Source organism: Salvelinus namaycush, chromosome 3 (assembly GCF_016432855.1).
Source record: "Salvelinus namaycush isolate Seneca chromosome 3, SaNama_1.0, whole genome shotgun sequence".
In the NCBI taxonomy this organism is placed as follows: Eukaryota; Metazoa; Chordata; class Actinopteri; order Salmoniformes; family Salmonidae; genus Salvelinus; species Salvelinus namaycush.
Window position 1 is genome coordinate 46,850,485 of NC_052309.1, and position 17,099 is coordinate 46,867,583.

At 41.2% G+C, this 17,099-nt stretch overlaps 1 protein-coding gene across 1 annotated transcript in view; it reads right to left on the reverse strand.

The window, feature by feature from the left end:
• Nucleotides 1-17,099, reverse strand: part of LOC120031851 (disks large homolog 2-like) — a 198,358-nt gene that overhangs the window by 105,368 nt on the left and 75,891 nt on the right. Inside the window, exons 5-6 of the mRNA XM_038977671.1 lie at nucleotides 5,974-6,025; nucleotides 3,579-3,584 (exon numbers count right to left, since the gene is read on the reverse strand). Coding sequence (XP_038833599.1) covers nucleotides 3,579-3,584; nucleotides 5,974-6,025 — 58 coding nt within the window. The remainder of the gene's footprint in view (nucleotides 1-3,578; nucleotides 3,585-5,973; nucleotides 6,026-17,099) is intronic.

Genomic DNA, 17,099 nt, shown 5'->3' on the forward strand with positions numbered 1-17,099 from the left:
CTAGTTTCTAAAACCGTTTGAATTATATCTGTGAGTGAAACAGAACTCGAGTTAGAGCATTTTTCCTATGAGGATGTGAGAATGCATAAATCTTCTTGCTGTTCTGAGATCTGTTTATAAATCTGCCTGTCTTCTATTGGTTGAGATGCACTGCATACGTCTTCCCCTGGGTGTCAGCGAATAGTGAGAGTTGAAATGGGGTTGCTAGGCAGAACTGAAAGCTTATAAAACACCTCGGAACAAAGTGTCCGGCCATTTTTCACTTCGCTCTGACGCATTGAGGACATCTGGCTGTGGCTCTAGAACCCTCCGGTTATAGGCCTTTAGATATATCCGGTCATGTTTTTATTCGTTATAGGTGTTAAAGACATCATAAGGTAGTTAATTTAAACCGACTTATAGCAGTTTATATCAGTTTATTGCGATTTTCTGGAATTTCTTAGTCACGCGCTTTCATGAGTTGGACACCTCTCCTGCACATAGCTAGCATTAGCTGCTATTTCTACAGGAGAAGAGGACATCTTTCAACCAAAAGACGATTGTTCTGGAGAAAGGACACCTTGCCCAAGATTCTGATGGAAGCTCAGCAAATAGTAAGCAGTCTTTATGCTGTTAATTCGTATTTATGTTGACAAATGTCAAATAATAATTCCGCCATGAATTTCGGTGCGGTCTCGCTTTAGCGCACGCTGTATTGCGCAGTAACGTTAATTTTAAAAATCTAACACAGCGGTTGCATTAAGAACTAATGTATCTTTCATTTGCTGTCCAACCTGTATTTTTTTAGTCAAGTTTATGATTACTTATCGATTAGAATAGGTGCCTCTCCAAGATGGCGCCGGACAGATTGCTTGAAGTTTTGGCCACTAATCACATTGTATAACCACGATTTGTGCAGCTAAATATGCACATTTTCGAACAAACCCTATATGCATTGTGTAATATGATGTTACAGGACTGTCATCTGATGAAGAATATCAAGGTTAGTCAAAAATTATATATCTTTTGCCTGTTTGTTACGATCGCTAACCTTTGCTGCTGGTAAATGGTGTTGTGTTTCTGGCTATTGTGGTAAGCTAATATAATGCTATATTGTGTTTTCGCTGTAAAACACTTAGAAAATCTGAAATATTGGCTGGATTCACAAGATCTGTGTCTTTCATTTGCTGTACGCTGTGTATTTTTAAGAAATGTTTTATGATGAGTAATTAGGTAATACACGATGGTCTCTGTAGTTATTCTAGTTGCTTTGGTGAGAGTTGTGATGGTGGCTGCAATGGTAAACTATGATTTATACCTGAAATATGCACATTTTTCTAACAAAACATATGCTATACAATAAATATGTTATCAGACTGTCATCTGATGAAGTTGTTTCTTGGTTAGTGGCTATTTATATCTTTATTTGGTCGAATTTGTGATAGCTACTGATGCAGTAAAAAAATGGTGGAGTAAAAAAAGTGGTGTCTTTTGCTAACGTGGTTAGCTAATAGATTTACATATTGTGTCTTCCCTGTAAAACATTTAAAAAATCAGAAATGATGGCTGGATTCACAAGATGTGTATCTTTCATCTGGTGTCTTGGACTTGTGATTTAATGATATTTAGATGCTAGTATTTACTTGTGACGCTATGCTAGGCTATGCTAGTCAGCTTTTTTACTGATGGGGGTGCTCCCGGATCCGGGTTTGGGAGGAACTAGAAGTTAAGCCTTGTTTTTTCACAATTTTATCTCTCTCTCTCTCCATCTGTCTCTCGTCTGCAGGTATGTTTTGATGTGAGCGAGGACGCCAACCCCCAGTCGTCATCGCCAAATCACCCGCTCTTAAGATAACCTTCGAGCCAACTGGGGGCCCAAGGCTGTTTAGGAGACACCGCTAGAGACACTATTATGCAATTGTGATGACCTGAGAAACTATGAAGTTTAGTACCACTGTAATTCATTAATCATATGCTGTCTTCCCTGCTCCTCTGTTCTTACCTCTTTCCCTTTCTGTCTTACACTCTTTCTCACACCTCTCTCCCCACCCCTTCCTCTGTTTTTATAATGCACACCAGATATGCATTTGAAATACAGATTATTTACAATTATAATATTTATAATGCATGTATTATGTATTTATAACACTTGGATAATGAACTTTCAATAAAGTGTTTCACATTATCTACTGGTTGAAATTAGGTCTCTCATTTGATGAAATACTACACCTATCCTGTTTCCTCAGATCAGTGCAGATGAAGGAAATTAGTTATTGAGATTAACCTGTTTTTGTGTATTTACATGATGCAACCATGGATGTCCCAGGACCAGGATTGGTAAACACTGTTGAAGTGTATATTTGTAATACATACATGCAGACACAGCATCATTCAAAGACTGGAGTTTGATACTCCTGGATATGACTATTTGCCAAGGTAGAGTACATGATTAATGAATATATTCAATGTACAGGCTACAACGTGTGGAACTCATGCTTGGTAATAACTACATGTTGTGGCGTACCGCGGACAAGCCACCAGGGGGAGACTTGTTGAGGCCTGGTGACAGACGGATTCTACATCACGCTGCCGTGGCTCCCTCTGCTGAACGTACTGGGTCTCGACAGGTTTTCCGGCCAGGACAAATTGGGGCTGATTTAGGTTGGTGAGTAATCAAGGGGCTGATTGCTCACCACCCGTACGGGGCCCATAAAGCTGCCAGGACGTAATGAAACACGGGAGGGTTGGAGGTAGTGAGAGGTTGCTACCGGATGGACAACCTCACGGTTCAGCCGGTTTGGACATCCCGAACGAGATCCTGACCGACCAAGGTACCGAGTTCATGTGCCGACTAATGAAAGATTTGTGTGCTCTCCAACAGTTAAAGCAGATCCGGACCTCTGACTTTCATCCACAGACAGATGGGCTTGTCGAGCGATTCAATAAGACGCTCAAACAAATGCTGCGGAAGGTCATCGAGCAGGACGGGAAGAACTGGGACCAGCTACTACCCCAGCTAATGTTCTCGATCTGAGAAGTGCTCCAGGCCTCCACTGGGTTTTCCCCTTTTGAACTCCTCTACGTGAGGAGACCAGACGGCCTACTGGATCTCGCCAAGGAGGTGGGGCGGCAGGGTAGCCTAGTGGTTAGAGCGTTGGACTAGTAACCGAAAGGTTGCAAGTTCAAATCCCCGAGCTGACAAGGTACAAATCTGTCGTTCTGCCCCTGAACAGGCAGTTAACCCATTGTTCCTAGGCCGTCATTAAAAAATAAGAATTTGTTCTTAACTGACTTGCCTAGTTAAAAAAATAAAAAATAAAATAAAAATGCAATACCATGTGTGGATATCATAAGGTGAATGCACCAATTTGTAAGTCGCTCTGGATAAGAGCGTCTGCTAAATGACTTAAATGTAAATGTAAATGAGGTGTGGGAAGCCCAGCTGACCCTCTTACGCAGCGTGGTGGAACACAGAGACGATGAGGAAGAGAATGACAGCCATATGGCCAGTGGTAAGGGAACATATGGAGAAGGCCCAGCGTACCCAAGCCAAGGTTTACAATCGGGGTACCCAGCCCCAAGAGTTCCATGTGAGTGACAAGGTGCTAGTATTAATCCCCACCGCACAAAGTAAGTTCCTGGCAACAAGGCACGGGCCATACAAGGTGACAGAGAAGCTGGGACCAGTAAATTACCACATAAGGCAGCTGGGGAGATGGAAACCCAACAGATTTACCACGTGACCCTATTGTAGAGGTTGCACGTGAGGACAGCATTGGCCGTGTTGGTCTCGACGGGTCTTCCGGCCAGGACAAATTGGGGCTGATTGAGGCTGGTGAGTAATCAAGGGGCTGATTGCTCACCAGCCGTACGGGGCCCATAAAGCTGCCAGGATGGAATGAAACACGGGAGGGTTGGAGGTAGTAAGAGGTTGCTACAGGATGGACAACCTCACAGTCTGCTAGAACCAAGGGGCTTGGTGTTCTACCCAAGAAGAGACAGCATTCCCCGGAGCCCAGATGACAGTTACCCGGAAGAGGTCTCTGTTTCTTTTGTTTTTCATTATTGTTTTAAATAAGCACCCTTGAAACACCCTGTCTGTGTCTGATCAGTGTAAACATTTAGATCAAACCCCCTGGTCTGCCACAATGTATATACTACTTGCATACAAGGCACAATAAAGTTATATTATATTCTACTGAATCCAAAGGCTTCATTGATGCCATTCAGACTGTTTTGAAGTCGATACAACCGGCTATAACAGCTGCGGTTCATAGCTAGGTTAACAGCTAACTAGCTAATATTGACATGTAACAGTCTGAACTAACATTTATACCAAACGTTTTAGGGTCCATACACAGATCGGCTACATAGCTAGTTACACATCCATAGGCATACAGATATTTTTATCCTCCACTACACAATAAGCAAGAAAATAGTTAGTTAGCTACGTTACTTCAGCTGCATTGTATGGCAAATATCATTAAGGCAAGCTTACAAAATTGTACAGTCAATTTGCAGTAGATGCTTTAGCGAGCTAGATTCTTTACATCCACTGTTTCACATTACGACAGCCTGGTTTTCTGTTTTTCTTAGGAGTCCCTAAAACATTAAACAACACGAATTACAATGTAATACTCATGTCATAACACCCATAAAAATAGCTAGCTAGCTGGCTAATGTTAGCTAGTCAGCTAGCTTTATAAATAGCGATTTTCGTAAATTTACTTTACATTTACTGTACATTTTTTTGCATGATTCATTCTGCCGTTATAATTACTTACATACAGTGCCTTGCAAAAGTATTCATCCCCCTTGGCGTTTTCCTATTTTGATGCATTACAACCTGTAATTTAAAAGCATTTTTATTTGGATTTCATGTAATGGACATAAACAAAATAGTCCAAATTGGTGAAGTGAAATGAAAAAAAGAACTTGTATCAAAAAATTCAAAAAAATAAAAAACTGAAAAGTGGTGAGTGCATATGTATTCACCCCCTTTGCTATGAAGCCTCTAAATAAGATATGGTGCAACCAATTACCTTCAGAAGTTACATAATTAGTTCATTAAGTCCACCTGTGTGCAATCTAAGCAAGCAAGGGGCACTAAGCCCCCCACTAAGCAAGGGGCACCACCAAGCAAGCGGCACCATGAAGACCAATGAGCTCTCCAAACAGGTCAGGGAGAAGTACAGATCAGGGTTGGGTTATAAAAAAATATCATAAACTTTAAACATCCCACAGAGCACTATCAAATCCATTATTAAGAAATGGAAAGAATATGGCACCACAACAAACCTGCCAAGAGAGGGCCGCCCACTAAAAATCACGGACCAGGCAAGGAGGGCATTAATCAGAGAGGTAACAAAGAGACCAAAGATAACCCCGAAGGAGCTGCAAAGCTCCACAGCGGAAATTGGAGTATCTGTCCATAGGACCACTTTAATCCATACACTCCACAGAGCTGGGCTTTACAGAAGAGTGGCCAGAAAAAAGTAATTGTTAAAGAAAAAAATAAGCAAACACATTTGGTGTTCGCCAAAAGGCATGTGGGAGACTCCCCAAACATATGGAAGAAGGTACTCTGGTCAGATGAGACTAAAATTGAGCTTTTTGGCCATCAAGGAAAACGCTATGTCTGGCGCAAACCCAACACCTCTCATCACCCCGAGAACACCACCCCGAGAGCACCATGTTTTTCATAGGCAGGGTCTTGGAAACTGGTCAGAATTGAAGGAATGATGGATGGCGCTAAATACAGGGACATTCTTGAGGGAAACCTGTTTCAGACTTCCAGAGATTTGAGACTGGGACGGAGGTTCACCTGCCAGCAGGACAATGACCCTAAGCATACTGCTAAAGCAACACTCGAGTGGTTTAAGGGGAAACATTTAAATGTCTTGGAATGGCCTAGTCAAAGCCCAGACCTCAATCCAATTGAGAATCTGTGGTATGACTTAAATATTGCTGGTACACCAGCGGAACCCATCCAACTTGAAGGAGCTGGAGCAGTTTTGCGTTGAAGAATGGGCAAAAACCCCAGTGGCTAGAGGTGCCAAGCTTATGGAGACATACCCCAAGAGATTTGCAGCTGTAATTGTTGCAAAAGGTGGCTCTACAAAGTATTGACTTTGGGGGGTGAATAGTTATGCACGCTCAAGTTTTCAGTTTTTTTGTCTTTGTCTGAAATAGAATAAATGGCACGGTGTCAAACACATGGAAACCATGTCTTTGATACGAGTTCATCCATTCCATTCCATCCATTACAATGAGCCTGTCCTCCTATATCTCCACCCGCCAGCCTCCTCTGCTTTTCCCAAACCGCTACTGGCCTCAAAGTGTGTCTGGCATTTTGTGCTTTATATCTCCCAGCTGTCTGGTACTTGAACGCGCTGCTTCATTTATAATGGATAGAGAGAGAGAGAGAGAGAGAGAGAGAGAGAGAGAGGACAGAGGGGAAAAAGAGAAAGACAGCGAGAGGGAAAAAATAGAAAAAGAGACAGAGAGAAAGAGAAAGAGCAAGAGAAAGGAAGGGAAATGAAAATTGAGACAGAAAGGGAATGGGATGTTGTCTAATATGATGTAATGTCATAACTTTCTTCTTCTGGCTGCAAGCCCGACGTCGGTACACTTATGACAACAGCCAGCTCAAGTGCAGGGCGCGAAATTCAAAATATATTTTTTAGAAATATTTAACTTTCACACATTAACAAGTCCAATACAGCATTTGAAAGATAAACATCTTGTGAATCCAGCCAACATGTCCGATTTTTTAAATGTTTTACAGCGAAAACACCACGTATATTTATGTTAGCTCACCACCAAATACAAAAAAGGACAGACATTTTTCACAGCACAGGTAGCATGCACAAAACCAACCTAACTAACCAAGAACCAACCAAACTAACCAAGAAACAACTTCATCAGATGACAGTCTTATAACATGTTATTCAATAAATCTATTTTTTATTCGAAAAATGTGCATATTTGAGCTATAAATCAGTTTTACATTGCAGCTACCATCACAGCTACCGTCAGAAATAGCACCGAAGCAGCCAGAGTAATTACAGACACCAACGTCAAATACCTAAATACTCATCATAAAACATTTCTGAAAAATACATGGTGTACAGCAAATGAAAGACAGGCATCTTGTGATTACAGCCAATATTTCCGATTTCTTAAGTGTTTTACAGCGAAAACACAATATAGCATTATATTAGCTTACCACAATAGCCAGAAACACAAGCCATTCCCCAGCAGCAAAAATTAGCGATCGTAACAAACCAGCAAAAGATATATAATTTTTGACTAACCTTGATAAGCTTCATCAGATGACAGTCCTATAACATCAGGTTATACATACACTTATGTTTTGTTCGAAAATGTGCATATTTAGAGCTGAAATCAGTGGTTATACATTGTGCTAACGTAGCATCTTTTTCCCACAACGTCCGGATATTTTTCTGACACTCACATATTCTGACCAAATAACTATTCATAAACATTACTAAAAAATACATGTTGTATAGGAAATGATAGATACACTAGTTCTTAATGCAATCGCCGTGTTAGAATTCTAAAAATAACTTCATTACGATATGCAGTTTACGTTATGGCGAGAGCGTGCCCAAAACCTGGCCGCAAACTACTAGTACACATGTACGACAGATATATGAAATAACATCATAAAATGGGTCCTACTTTTGATGATCTTCCATCAGAATGTTGTACAAGGGGTCCTTTGTCCAGAACAATCGTTGTTTGGATTTAGAATGTCCTCTTCTCCAGTCAATTAGCACGGAAAGCTAGCAAAGTGGCGCGAAGCTCTCCTTCCTGAACAAACGCAGACAAAGCAACACGCCTAACGTCCCGAAAAAAATTCAATAATCTAATAAAACTATATTGAAAAAACATACTTTACGATGATATTGTCACATGTATCAAATAAAATCAAAGCCGGAGATATTAGTCGTCTATAACGACAGCTTTACACAAGGCAATACCAGGTCACTTCTCGCGCGTTCCAGAAAACAGGAAATTGGGGTCACGTCATGCCAAGAGCTTTTATTCGACCCCAGATCATGTTATACACTCCATTTCTTCTCTCACTGCCTGTCGACATCTAGTGGAAGACGTATGAAGTGCATGTATACTAATAAATATCAAGGACATTTATAGGCAGGCCCTAGAACAGAGCATCGATTTCAGATTTTCCACTTCCTGTCAGGAAGTTTGCTGCAAAATGAGTTCTGTTTTACTCACAGATATAATTCAAACGGTTTTAGAAACTAGAGAGTGTTTTCTATCCAATAGTAATAATAATATGCATATTGTACGAGCAAGAATTGAGTACGAGGCCGTTTGAAATGGGCACCTTTTATCCAGGCTACTCAATACTGCCCCTGCAGCCCAAAGAGGTTAAAGCCCCCATGCAGTCTTTGCAATTGTATTTTTTAATCATCACTGTATGTCTAATAAATCACTGTGTGAGTTTATTTAATGAAAATAACTCCAAAATATATGTTTAATCATTTATTTCCCTGAACTTCCTTTGGCCTTTGACATGCTCAGTCTGATCATGTGGGCGTTATGAAAAAGATTTGAAGAGATTTACATACACAGCCCTGATTGGCTGAAAGGATGGTACAGAGCCCACCCCCTTACCCACATGAACAGTCATTGGTCTATTATAATCAGATCGCATTGTGATGTCATGATGTTGACAATAAGTTCCATCCCACCTGAACAGGCGGAAACTCCATGAATTTTTTTTTTTCAACCAGCTTACACAAAAAGAGCATTATCATAATGTTCACAATTTCAGAGTGTTATTTCGACCTCAGTTTGAAAATATCATAAACAAACAGGTAAATCCCATTTTTAACTGCACTGCCCCTTAAAAAAACGTTGCTTTGAGCTTTTTCATAAATTAATGGTCTGAATAACAACAGCACAATTACAGCCGCAATCACCATTCAGGCTCAATTCGGAATATAATGGAACCTAATCATATGGCCAACAACATGGAGAGCTCTTGTGGTGTTCAAGTGGGCTCCGCTAATAAACAAAGTGATCTCGATGAGATGTTCAAAGCATTGCACCGCCCAGACGTATCCACATCAGTGCCAGCTGCCTCGGCAGAGGTGGGCCAATGAAACAAAAATGACATTCAATAACAGTCTGAATGAACCAAATAAGGGCTCTGCAGTACCTTTCTCTTTCCCTTAAGTAGCTTTCTGATGCCTCTTATGCCCATGTTGTTCTACCATTCGGCAGCTGTCTGCTAAATTGATCCTCGCAAAGCCCTTTGAAATAAAGAAAAGTTTGCAGAGCACAGCTGTGGAGACGTTTGATAATGTGGCCTTTGGAGGGACCGCCTGCCAGCCTGCCTTTTGAAGTGGAGAGTGCAGATAGCCCCTGACGGCTGCTGAAGGTAGGAGCCACCTTCTTCTTCCCATATAAATGTATACAGACATGTTAACAAGCACTGCAGTGTGGCCTAGGCTTGGTGTAGGGCCGCAGCCTCAGGCAAACATATCTACAGGGTCAGCATGGGTTTGAATCTGGCCTACTCCCCTTTGACACAACCTCTCACTATCTTTCCCACGTATTATCTTCTAGAATTTCAAGACAATCTTTGAAGAACCTACAATATTCTTTTAAAGAGTCAACAGTGTCTGTGTCTCCCTACGTTGATGTAATAGCAAAGCCTTATTCGACGGTTGACAGTGAACCGTAATTAAAATCGTAATTGTCTCTATTAAGGCCATAATACCCATAATCAAAGCCCTTCATATTTTTATTTGAACAGACGCTCTTATACAGAGCAACTAGTGTTAAGTGCCTTGCTCATGGGCACATTAACATATTTTCCCCCTAGTCAACTCGGGGGATTCGAACCAGCAACCTTTCGTTTACTGGCCCAATGCTCTTAACCTGCTAGGCTACCTGCCGCCCCAAAAATGACATCAGTTTGAAGTACTGTACAAACAAACCAATGAGCAGACCAATTCCCTGGACACTTAGCAGATTTCTTGGTATTCACTGTGCATGTCAAGAAGAATACACCCCAAACACAGAATAAAGTAGCTGATGTTATGCGCATCTACAAATGCATTTGGATCTTACGGACAGTTCATGAGCTATGAAAACACAACCAACCAATATATCATCCAGTGACAAGCTCAAACCATTTCCCCTTGTATTGACTTTGGACTTGCTCATTATGCTGTGCTCTATTCATTATAGTTAAAACTCAAATTACTGCTACGGTAGATACCCAGTGGTCTCAGTGCACAGCATCTACAATTAGGCTTATCTGTAACAACCATTTTCCTCACTCTCCAAGCCTGGGTAATCTGTGTTAATCTCCGAGAACCCTTGAGATTCAAAGCCTAACAGTAGAGCAAGGATAATAATGTTGGTTATACAGCCAATTTACACAATAGCATTACCGCTAATGCCAAGGACCAATTCAGTGTAAGTCAGCTTATGGGACTGAACAGTGCTTACAGCTGCTTTCATTAAAAGGATATAACTGCTCTTTTAAATTGCCATGCCTAGGCATAAAGGTCAAAAGCCAACGGAGATATCATTAAATATTGATTGGCGCCACGCAATCAGAAATGCAATTCTGTCTGGTACTTAGTCTCTAGTTTGGTGCTCTTTCTCTTTGGTATGCTGGCAGCCTTCCAGGGTCCTGAATCTATTGGCTCTCTGGCCTCACCTTGCTGGTACCTGTCAGGTAATAATTAATAACGCGGGTGTATGCTAATAAGATTGGTGACCAGGCCGGCAAGGCTTTTTATAAACTGACAAAATGTCTCCTAAATGGGCCGCACTCTGATGGAGAGATGAGGTCCCATGGGAATAGTTTGGCATTTGTCATTTCAGCCCGGGTGGCAGGTAGAAGGATTTAGCTGTCAAGAGGGGCCTAAAATCATGACGCCCCACAACTACTTCACCCGTCTCTCCCTCTCCAGGTTCTGCGGACTGCCATTTCTTGGCTGTTAAAATTCTAATAGTTTGCCAAATGTCAGTTTATGTGACAAAACAAGTATAGTGTTCAGAATAATTGTACCATCTAAACCGCTGTGAAATACACTATGGCCAAAAGTATATGAACACCTCTTTAAATTAGTGGATTTGCATATTTCAGCCACACCCATTGCTGAAAGGTGTATAAAATCGAATACACCGCCATGCAATCTCCATAGACAAACATTCACAACAGAACGACCCGTACTGAAGAACTCAGTGACTTTCAACGTGGCACCGCCATAGGATGCCACCTTTCAGTTTGTCAAGTCAGTTTGTCAAATTTCTACCTGCTAGAGCTGCGCCGGTCAACTGTAAGCGCTGTTATTGTTCAGTTGAAACATCTAGGAGCATCAGCAACTCAGTCGCAAAGTGGTAGGCCACACAAGCTCACAGAACGGGACCGCCGATTGCTGAAGCGCATAGCGTGTAAGAATCGTCTGTCCTCGTTTGCAACACTCACTACTGAGTTCCAAACTGCCTCTGGAAGCAACGTCAGCACAAGAACTGTTTCTTCTGGAGCTTCATGAAATGGGTCTCCATGGCCGAGCAGCCACACACAAGCCTAAGATCACCATGCGCAATGCCAAGCGTCGGCTGGAGTGGTGTAAAGTTCGCCGCCATAGGACTCTGGAAACGCGTTCTCTGGAGTGATGAATCACACTTCACCATCTGGCAGTCCGACAGAAGAATCTGGGTTTGGCGGATGCCAGGAGAACACTACCATAGTGCCAACTCTAAAGTTTGGTGGAGGAGGAATAATGGTCTGGGACTGTTTTTCATGGTTCGGGCTTGGCCTCTTAGTTCCAGAGAAGGGAAATCGTAATGCCACAGCATACAATGACATTCTAGACAATTCTGTGCTTCCAACTTTGTGGCAAAAGTTTGGGGAAGGCCTTTTCCTGTTTCAGCATGACAATTCTCCCATGCACAAAGCGAGGTCCATACAGAAATGGTTTGTCGAGATTGGTATGTAAGGACTTGATTGGCCTACACAGAGCCCTGACCTCTAACCCATCGAACACCGTTGGGATGAATTGGAACGCAGATTGCGAACCAGGCCTAATCGCCCAACATCAGTGCCCGACTTCACGAATGCTCTTGTAGCTGAATGGAAGCAAGTCCCCGCAGCAATGTTCCAACATCTAGTGGAAAGCCTTCCCAGAAGAGTGGAGGCTGTTATAGCAGCAAAGTGGGAGGCCAAATCTATATTAATAACCATGATTTTGGAATGAGATGTTCGACGAGCAGGCATCCAAATACTTTTGGCCATGTAGTGTATCTTTTCAATAACCAAAAATATAGTATTATCAGCTGTTTGAAGCTGGTGTACTAAGCCAAAAGTAAAATACGCAAAAATGAAACTTAAGCACGGGAAGCATAGAAATATAGCACATAGAATAGATTTACCACTTCTTAGACTTGCTTCAATGAGAATGACAGATCAATAACTCACATTTCTATGTGAATTTGGTCAGGTCGCCCAAAAAGTTACACATTGCAGATTTAATTTTAAAAGCAATGGCAGGTCGCATTGTCATTCTGCTAACAGATTTATGGTGAAGAATGTGGCACAGGTTTTCATTAAAGCTCTAAAAAGTCACATACAGTATGAAACCCTTTAGGCATTATGATAAACCATTCAAGTTAAGTGTCACCTCACATTCTAGTGTCAGTACTCTTTCGTGCTATTGAGCTGCCACACTAAGTGATGTTACAGAGAACTGTACAATAGGAATTTAAGTTTGTATGGTTTCAAGTATCTAAAAGTCAATATTAAGGTCTTTCTGGGACAGTTCATGCTCTCCTTAAATTGGAAGCATTGTCTGAGCCTCTCCAAAGAACATCAAAGGAAATGATTTACTTTGGCGTTAATGCCTTTATTAAAGACTGTACAACCACATCGGAGCACAGGGAAATTAAGATTTCGAGACTTGTTTAAATAGCAAAGCTAAAGCTGAAATAGGCTCATGATGCAATGGGGATCTATTGAGGCTAACCAGTAGGCAAAACCCCATTCTGTTAGAAATAGAGAATGGCTCCAGAGACACCATGGAGTAAAGTTAAATTAGTTGATTCCTTTAAAATGTCGACTTTGATACACTACATGAACAAAAGTTTGTGGACACCAGCTCGTCGAACATCTTATTCCAAAATCATGGGCATTAATATAAAGTTGGTCCCCCTTTGCTGCTATAACAGCCTCCACTTTTCTGGGAAGGCGTTCCACTAGATGTTGGAACATTGCCGAGGGAACATGCTTCCATTCCGCCACAAGAGCAATAGTGAGGTCGGGCACTGATTTTGGGAAATTAGGCGTGGCTCGCAGTCGGACATCCAATTCATCCAAAGGTGTTTGGATGTGAAAAACAGCCCCAGTCCATTATTCCTCCTCCACCAAACTTTAGAGTTGGCACTATACACTCAGGCAGATAGCGTTCTTCTGGCATTCGTCAAACCTAGATTAGTCCGTCAGACTGCCAGATGGTGACTTACCGTTGCCCCCACACATTGACTAACCGGTGCCCTGCTGTATATAGTCTCGCTATTGTTATTTTACTGCTGCTCATTAATTACTTGTTACTTTTATCTCTTATTCTTATTTTTAATGTATTTTTTAAACTGCATTGATGGTTAGGGGCTCGTAAGTTAGGATTTCACTATAAGTTGTATTCGGCGCATGTGACTAATAAAATGTGATTTGAAGCATGATTCATCACTCCAGAGAATGCGTTTCCAGAGTCCAACGGCGGCAAGCTTTGGACTCGCCACTTGGTATTGCGCATGGTGATCTTAGGCTTGTGTGCAACTGCTCGGCCAAACAGTTATTGTGCTGACGTTGCTTCCAGAGGCAGTTTGGAACTCGGTAGTGAAGTGTTGCAACCGAGGACAGACAATTTTTATGTGCTACGCGGTCCAGAAATCGGCGGTCCCATTCTGTGAGCTTGTGTGGCCTACCACTTCGCGGCTTAGCTGTTGTTGTTCCTAGAGGTTTCCACTTCACAATATCATCACTTACAGTTGACCGGGGCAGTTCTAGCAGGAACTTTACGTACTGATTTGTTGGAAAGGTGGCATCCTATGATGGTGCCACGTTGAAAGTCACTGAACTCTTCAGTAAGGCCAATCTACTGCCAATGTTTGTCTATGGAGCTTGCATGGTTGTGTGCTCAATTTTATACACCTTTCAACAAACGGTGTGGCTGAAATAGCCGAATCCACTAATTTGGAGGGATGTTTACATACTTTGGTATATATAGTGGATGTGATGAAAAAACAGATTTTTTAAAACATAATTTTAGACCTGAAAATACTTGTTTACCGAACTCCGATAGAAAGCCATATTGTAGTGTTCTTAAATGGATTGACAAGTCTATATATTTAAGATACAGGGTATTCGGAAAGTATTCCGACTCATTTACATTTTTCAAATTTTGTTACTTTACAGCCTTATTCTAAAATAGATAAAATAATGTTTCCCCCTCATCAATCTACACCCAATACCCCATAATGACAAAGAGAAAACCACTTTTTTGAAATGTTGCAAATTTATAAAAAATGAAAAACAGTTTTTATTTACATAAGTATTCAGACCCTTTGCTATGAGACTCGAAATTCAGCTCAGGTGCATCCTGTTTCCATTGATCATCCTTGAGATGTTTCTACAACTTGACTGGAGTCCACCTGTGGTAAATTCAACTGATTGGACATGATTTGGAAAGGCACACACCTGCCAATATAAGGTCCTACAGTTGACAGTGCATGAGGTAGAAGGAATTGTCCGTAGATCTCTGAGACAGGATTGTGTCAAGGCACAGATCTGGGGAATGGTACCAAAAATATCTGCAGCATTGAAAGTCCCCAAGAACACAGTGGCCTCCATCATTATTAAATGGAAGAAGTTTGGAACAGCCAGAGCCTGGACTTGAACCCGATCAAACATCTCTGGAGAGACCTGAAAATAGCTGTGCAGCAACGCTCCCCATCCAATCTGACAGAGCTTGAGAGGATCTGCAGAGAGAACGGGAGAAACTCCCCAAATACAGGTGTGTCAAGCTTGTAGCATCATACCCAAGAAGACTCAAGGCTGTAATCACTGCCAAAGGTGCTCAACAAAATACTGAGTAAAGGGTCTGAATACTTATGTAATTGTGATATTTCATTTTTTTCTCTCCAAAAATATATAAAACTTGTTTTTGATTTGTCATGATGGGGTATTGTGTGTAGATTGTAATGTAACAATGTGGAAATAGTTAAGGGGACTGAATACTTTCCGAATGCTCTGTAAATGTGGAAAAACACAAAAAGCTGTCTTGACAAATGCTGTCTAAGAGTCCATCTGAACAATGGCTAAAATGACATGCCAGCTTTGCAATTATATTCATCAGTCACAGACACTGAATATCCTGCTGTACCTCACACAAAAGACAGTCTTCACTCCGTAATAACAGCATCAGTAGCCAGATAAGTGAAAGCCTAATTGGCTACATTTCTGTAAAATCTTCACTGTGCAATACAAATCATAAACCAAACTCAAAATGGTATGCAATACGGCATTCTATATTGAATAAATCGAACAATCAAAGCAACTCAATAGTCAATACAATAGTTTATTAATAGATACGAAATATGAATTAAGAGATGCAGGACTCCTACACCAGGAGGATCAATCAACAAAGGGAAACCAAATCGAATACGTTCATCACTTCTTGATGATGACAAATCCTCATGTGAGAGAGTCGAGTCATTCTTACTTTTTCCACACCCTATTTCCCATTTTGGGGACTATTATGAGGAGTACACCTATGGGACTCCTAATGACCTGTGTTGCTCAGTTGGTAGAGTGTGGTGTCTGCAACGCCATGGATTGTGGGTTTGATTCCTGCTTGGGCCACCCTTATGAAATACTGCATGAATGCAAGCATGACTGTAAGTCACTTACAAAGTGTCTGCTAAATAGCATATATTATGTCCACACACCACTTCACGTTTAGAATGGAAACAGTCTATTCCTTCCCGTATCCAATTAAGGAAATCAATTGTGAAGGGATATTAAAAATCCTGTGTAAGGAATGAAAATCCTGCACTATGCACTCCTGTAATACATCTACAAACTTTTGGCTTTGTGACAGATGGCTACACTACCACTACACTACTGATTCAGTGTGCAGCCCAAATGGCACCCAATTATTCCCTATTTAGTGCACTATATAGGGAATAGGTTGCCATTTAGGATGCAGCCCCAGACTGCTGTAAATACAAAATGGAGGCCTTGCAGAAAATCACAAAGGAAGGCAATGTCCTAAAATGAATATCGTTTTTTGTTGGCGGAAGTCCGACTGATCAAATCCTTTTCCAGAAACGTAGCTAAAAAGTTATTGCAACGTGATAAACCTGATGGAGGAAATGAGAAAGACAAATGAGTGCGACATTCAACAGTGTGAGATTATAATGACGTTACGATGGTCTCATCTGAGAATTAATGGGGTTCGAGCCCGACAACACAGGGCAAATGTTTGGGATGACAAGATGGTGTGGTATGCCCTTTGTTAGAGGGAATAATATCATATTTTTGTTGAAATGACTCCTGGACAGTAAGAACAACAATGTGTCTGGCCGCCTGCTAATCAATAAATTCCTAGTCATCAGAGGGTTTGAGTTTTTTAAATTAATGTTAAGGTCCAGGAGATTTGTGTGTATTGTTGTCAAATTGTTAGATATTACTTGTTAGATATTACTGCACTGTTGGAGCTAGAAACACAAGCATTTCGCTACACCCGCAATAACATCTGCCAAACACGTGTATGTGACCAATAAAATTTGATTTGAATTGAGAGGTGTTAAACAACGACAAAAATAATGAGGAACAGCAATTGACTCTTGATGGGGACATTATTTCAGATTTTTAGAATTGAGGTTATGGCAAGGAGCACTTCTGACATAACCTTCTGTTTGTGTTTGGCACGTCAATAAACTTCATTACACAAGTGATGCGTTCTCCAAAAATGATTCAGGAGTGAGTGACTTGATATCAATGGATCTTCATCATGAACTAACACCATAACAATGGAGAAACATGA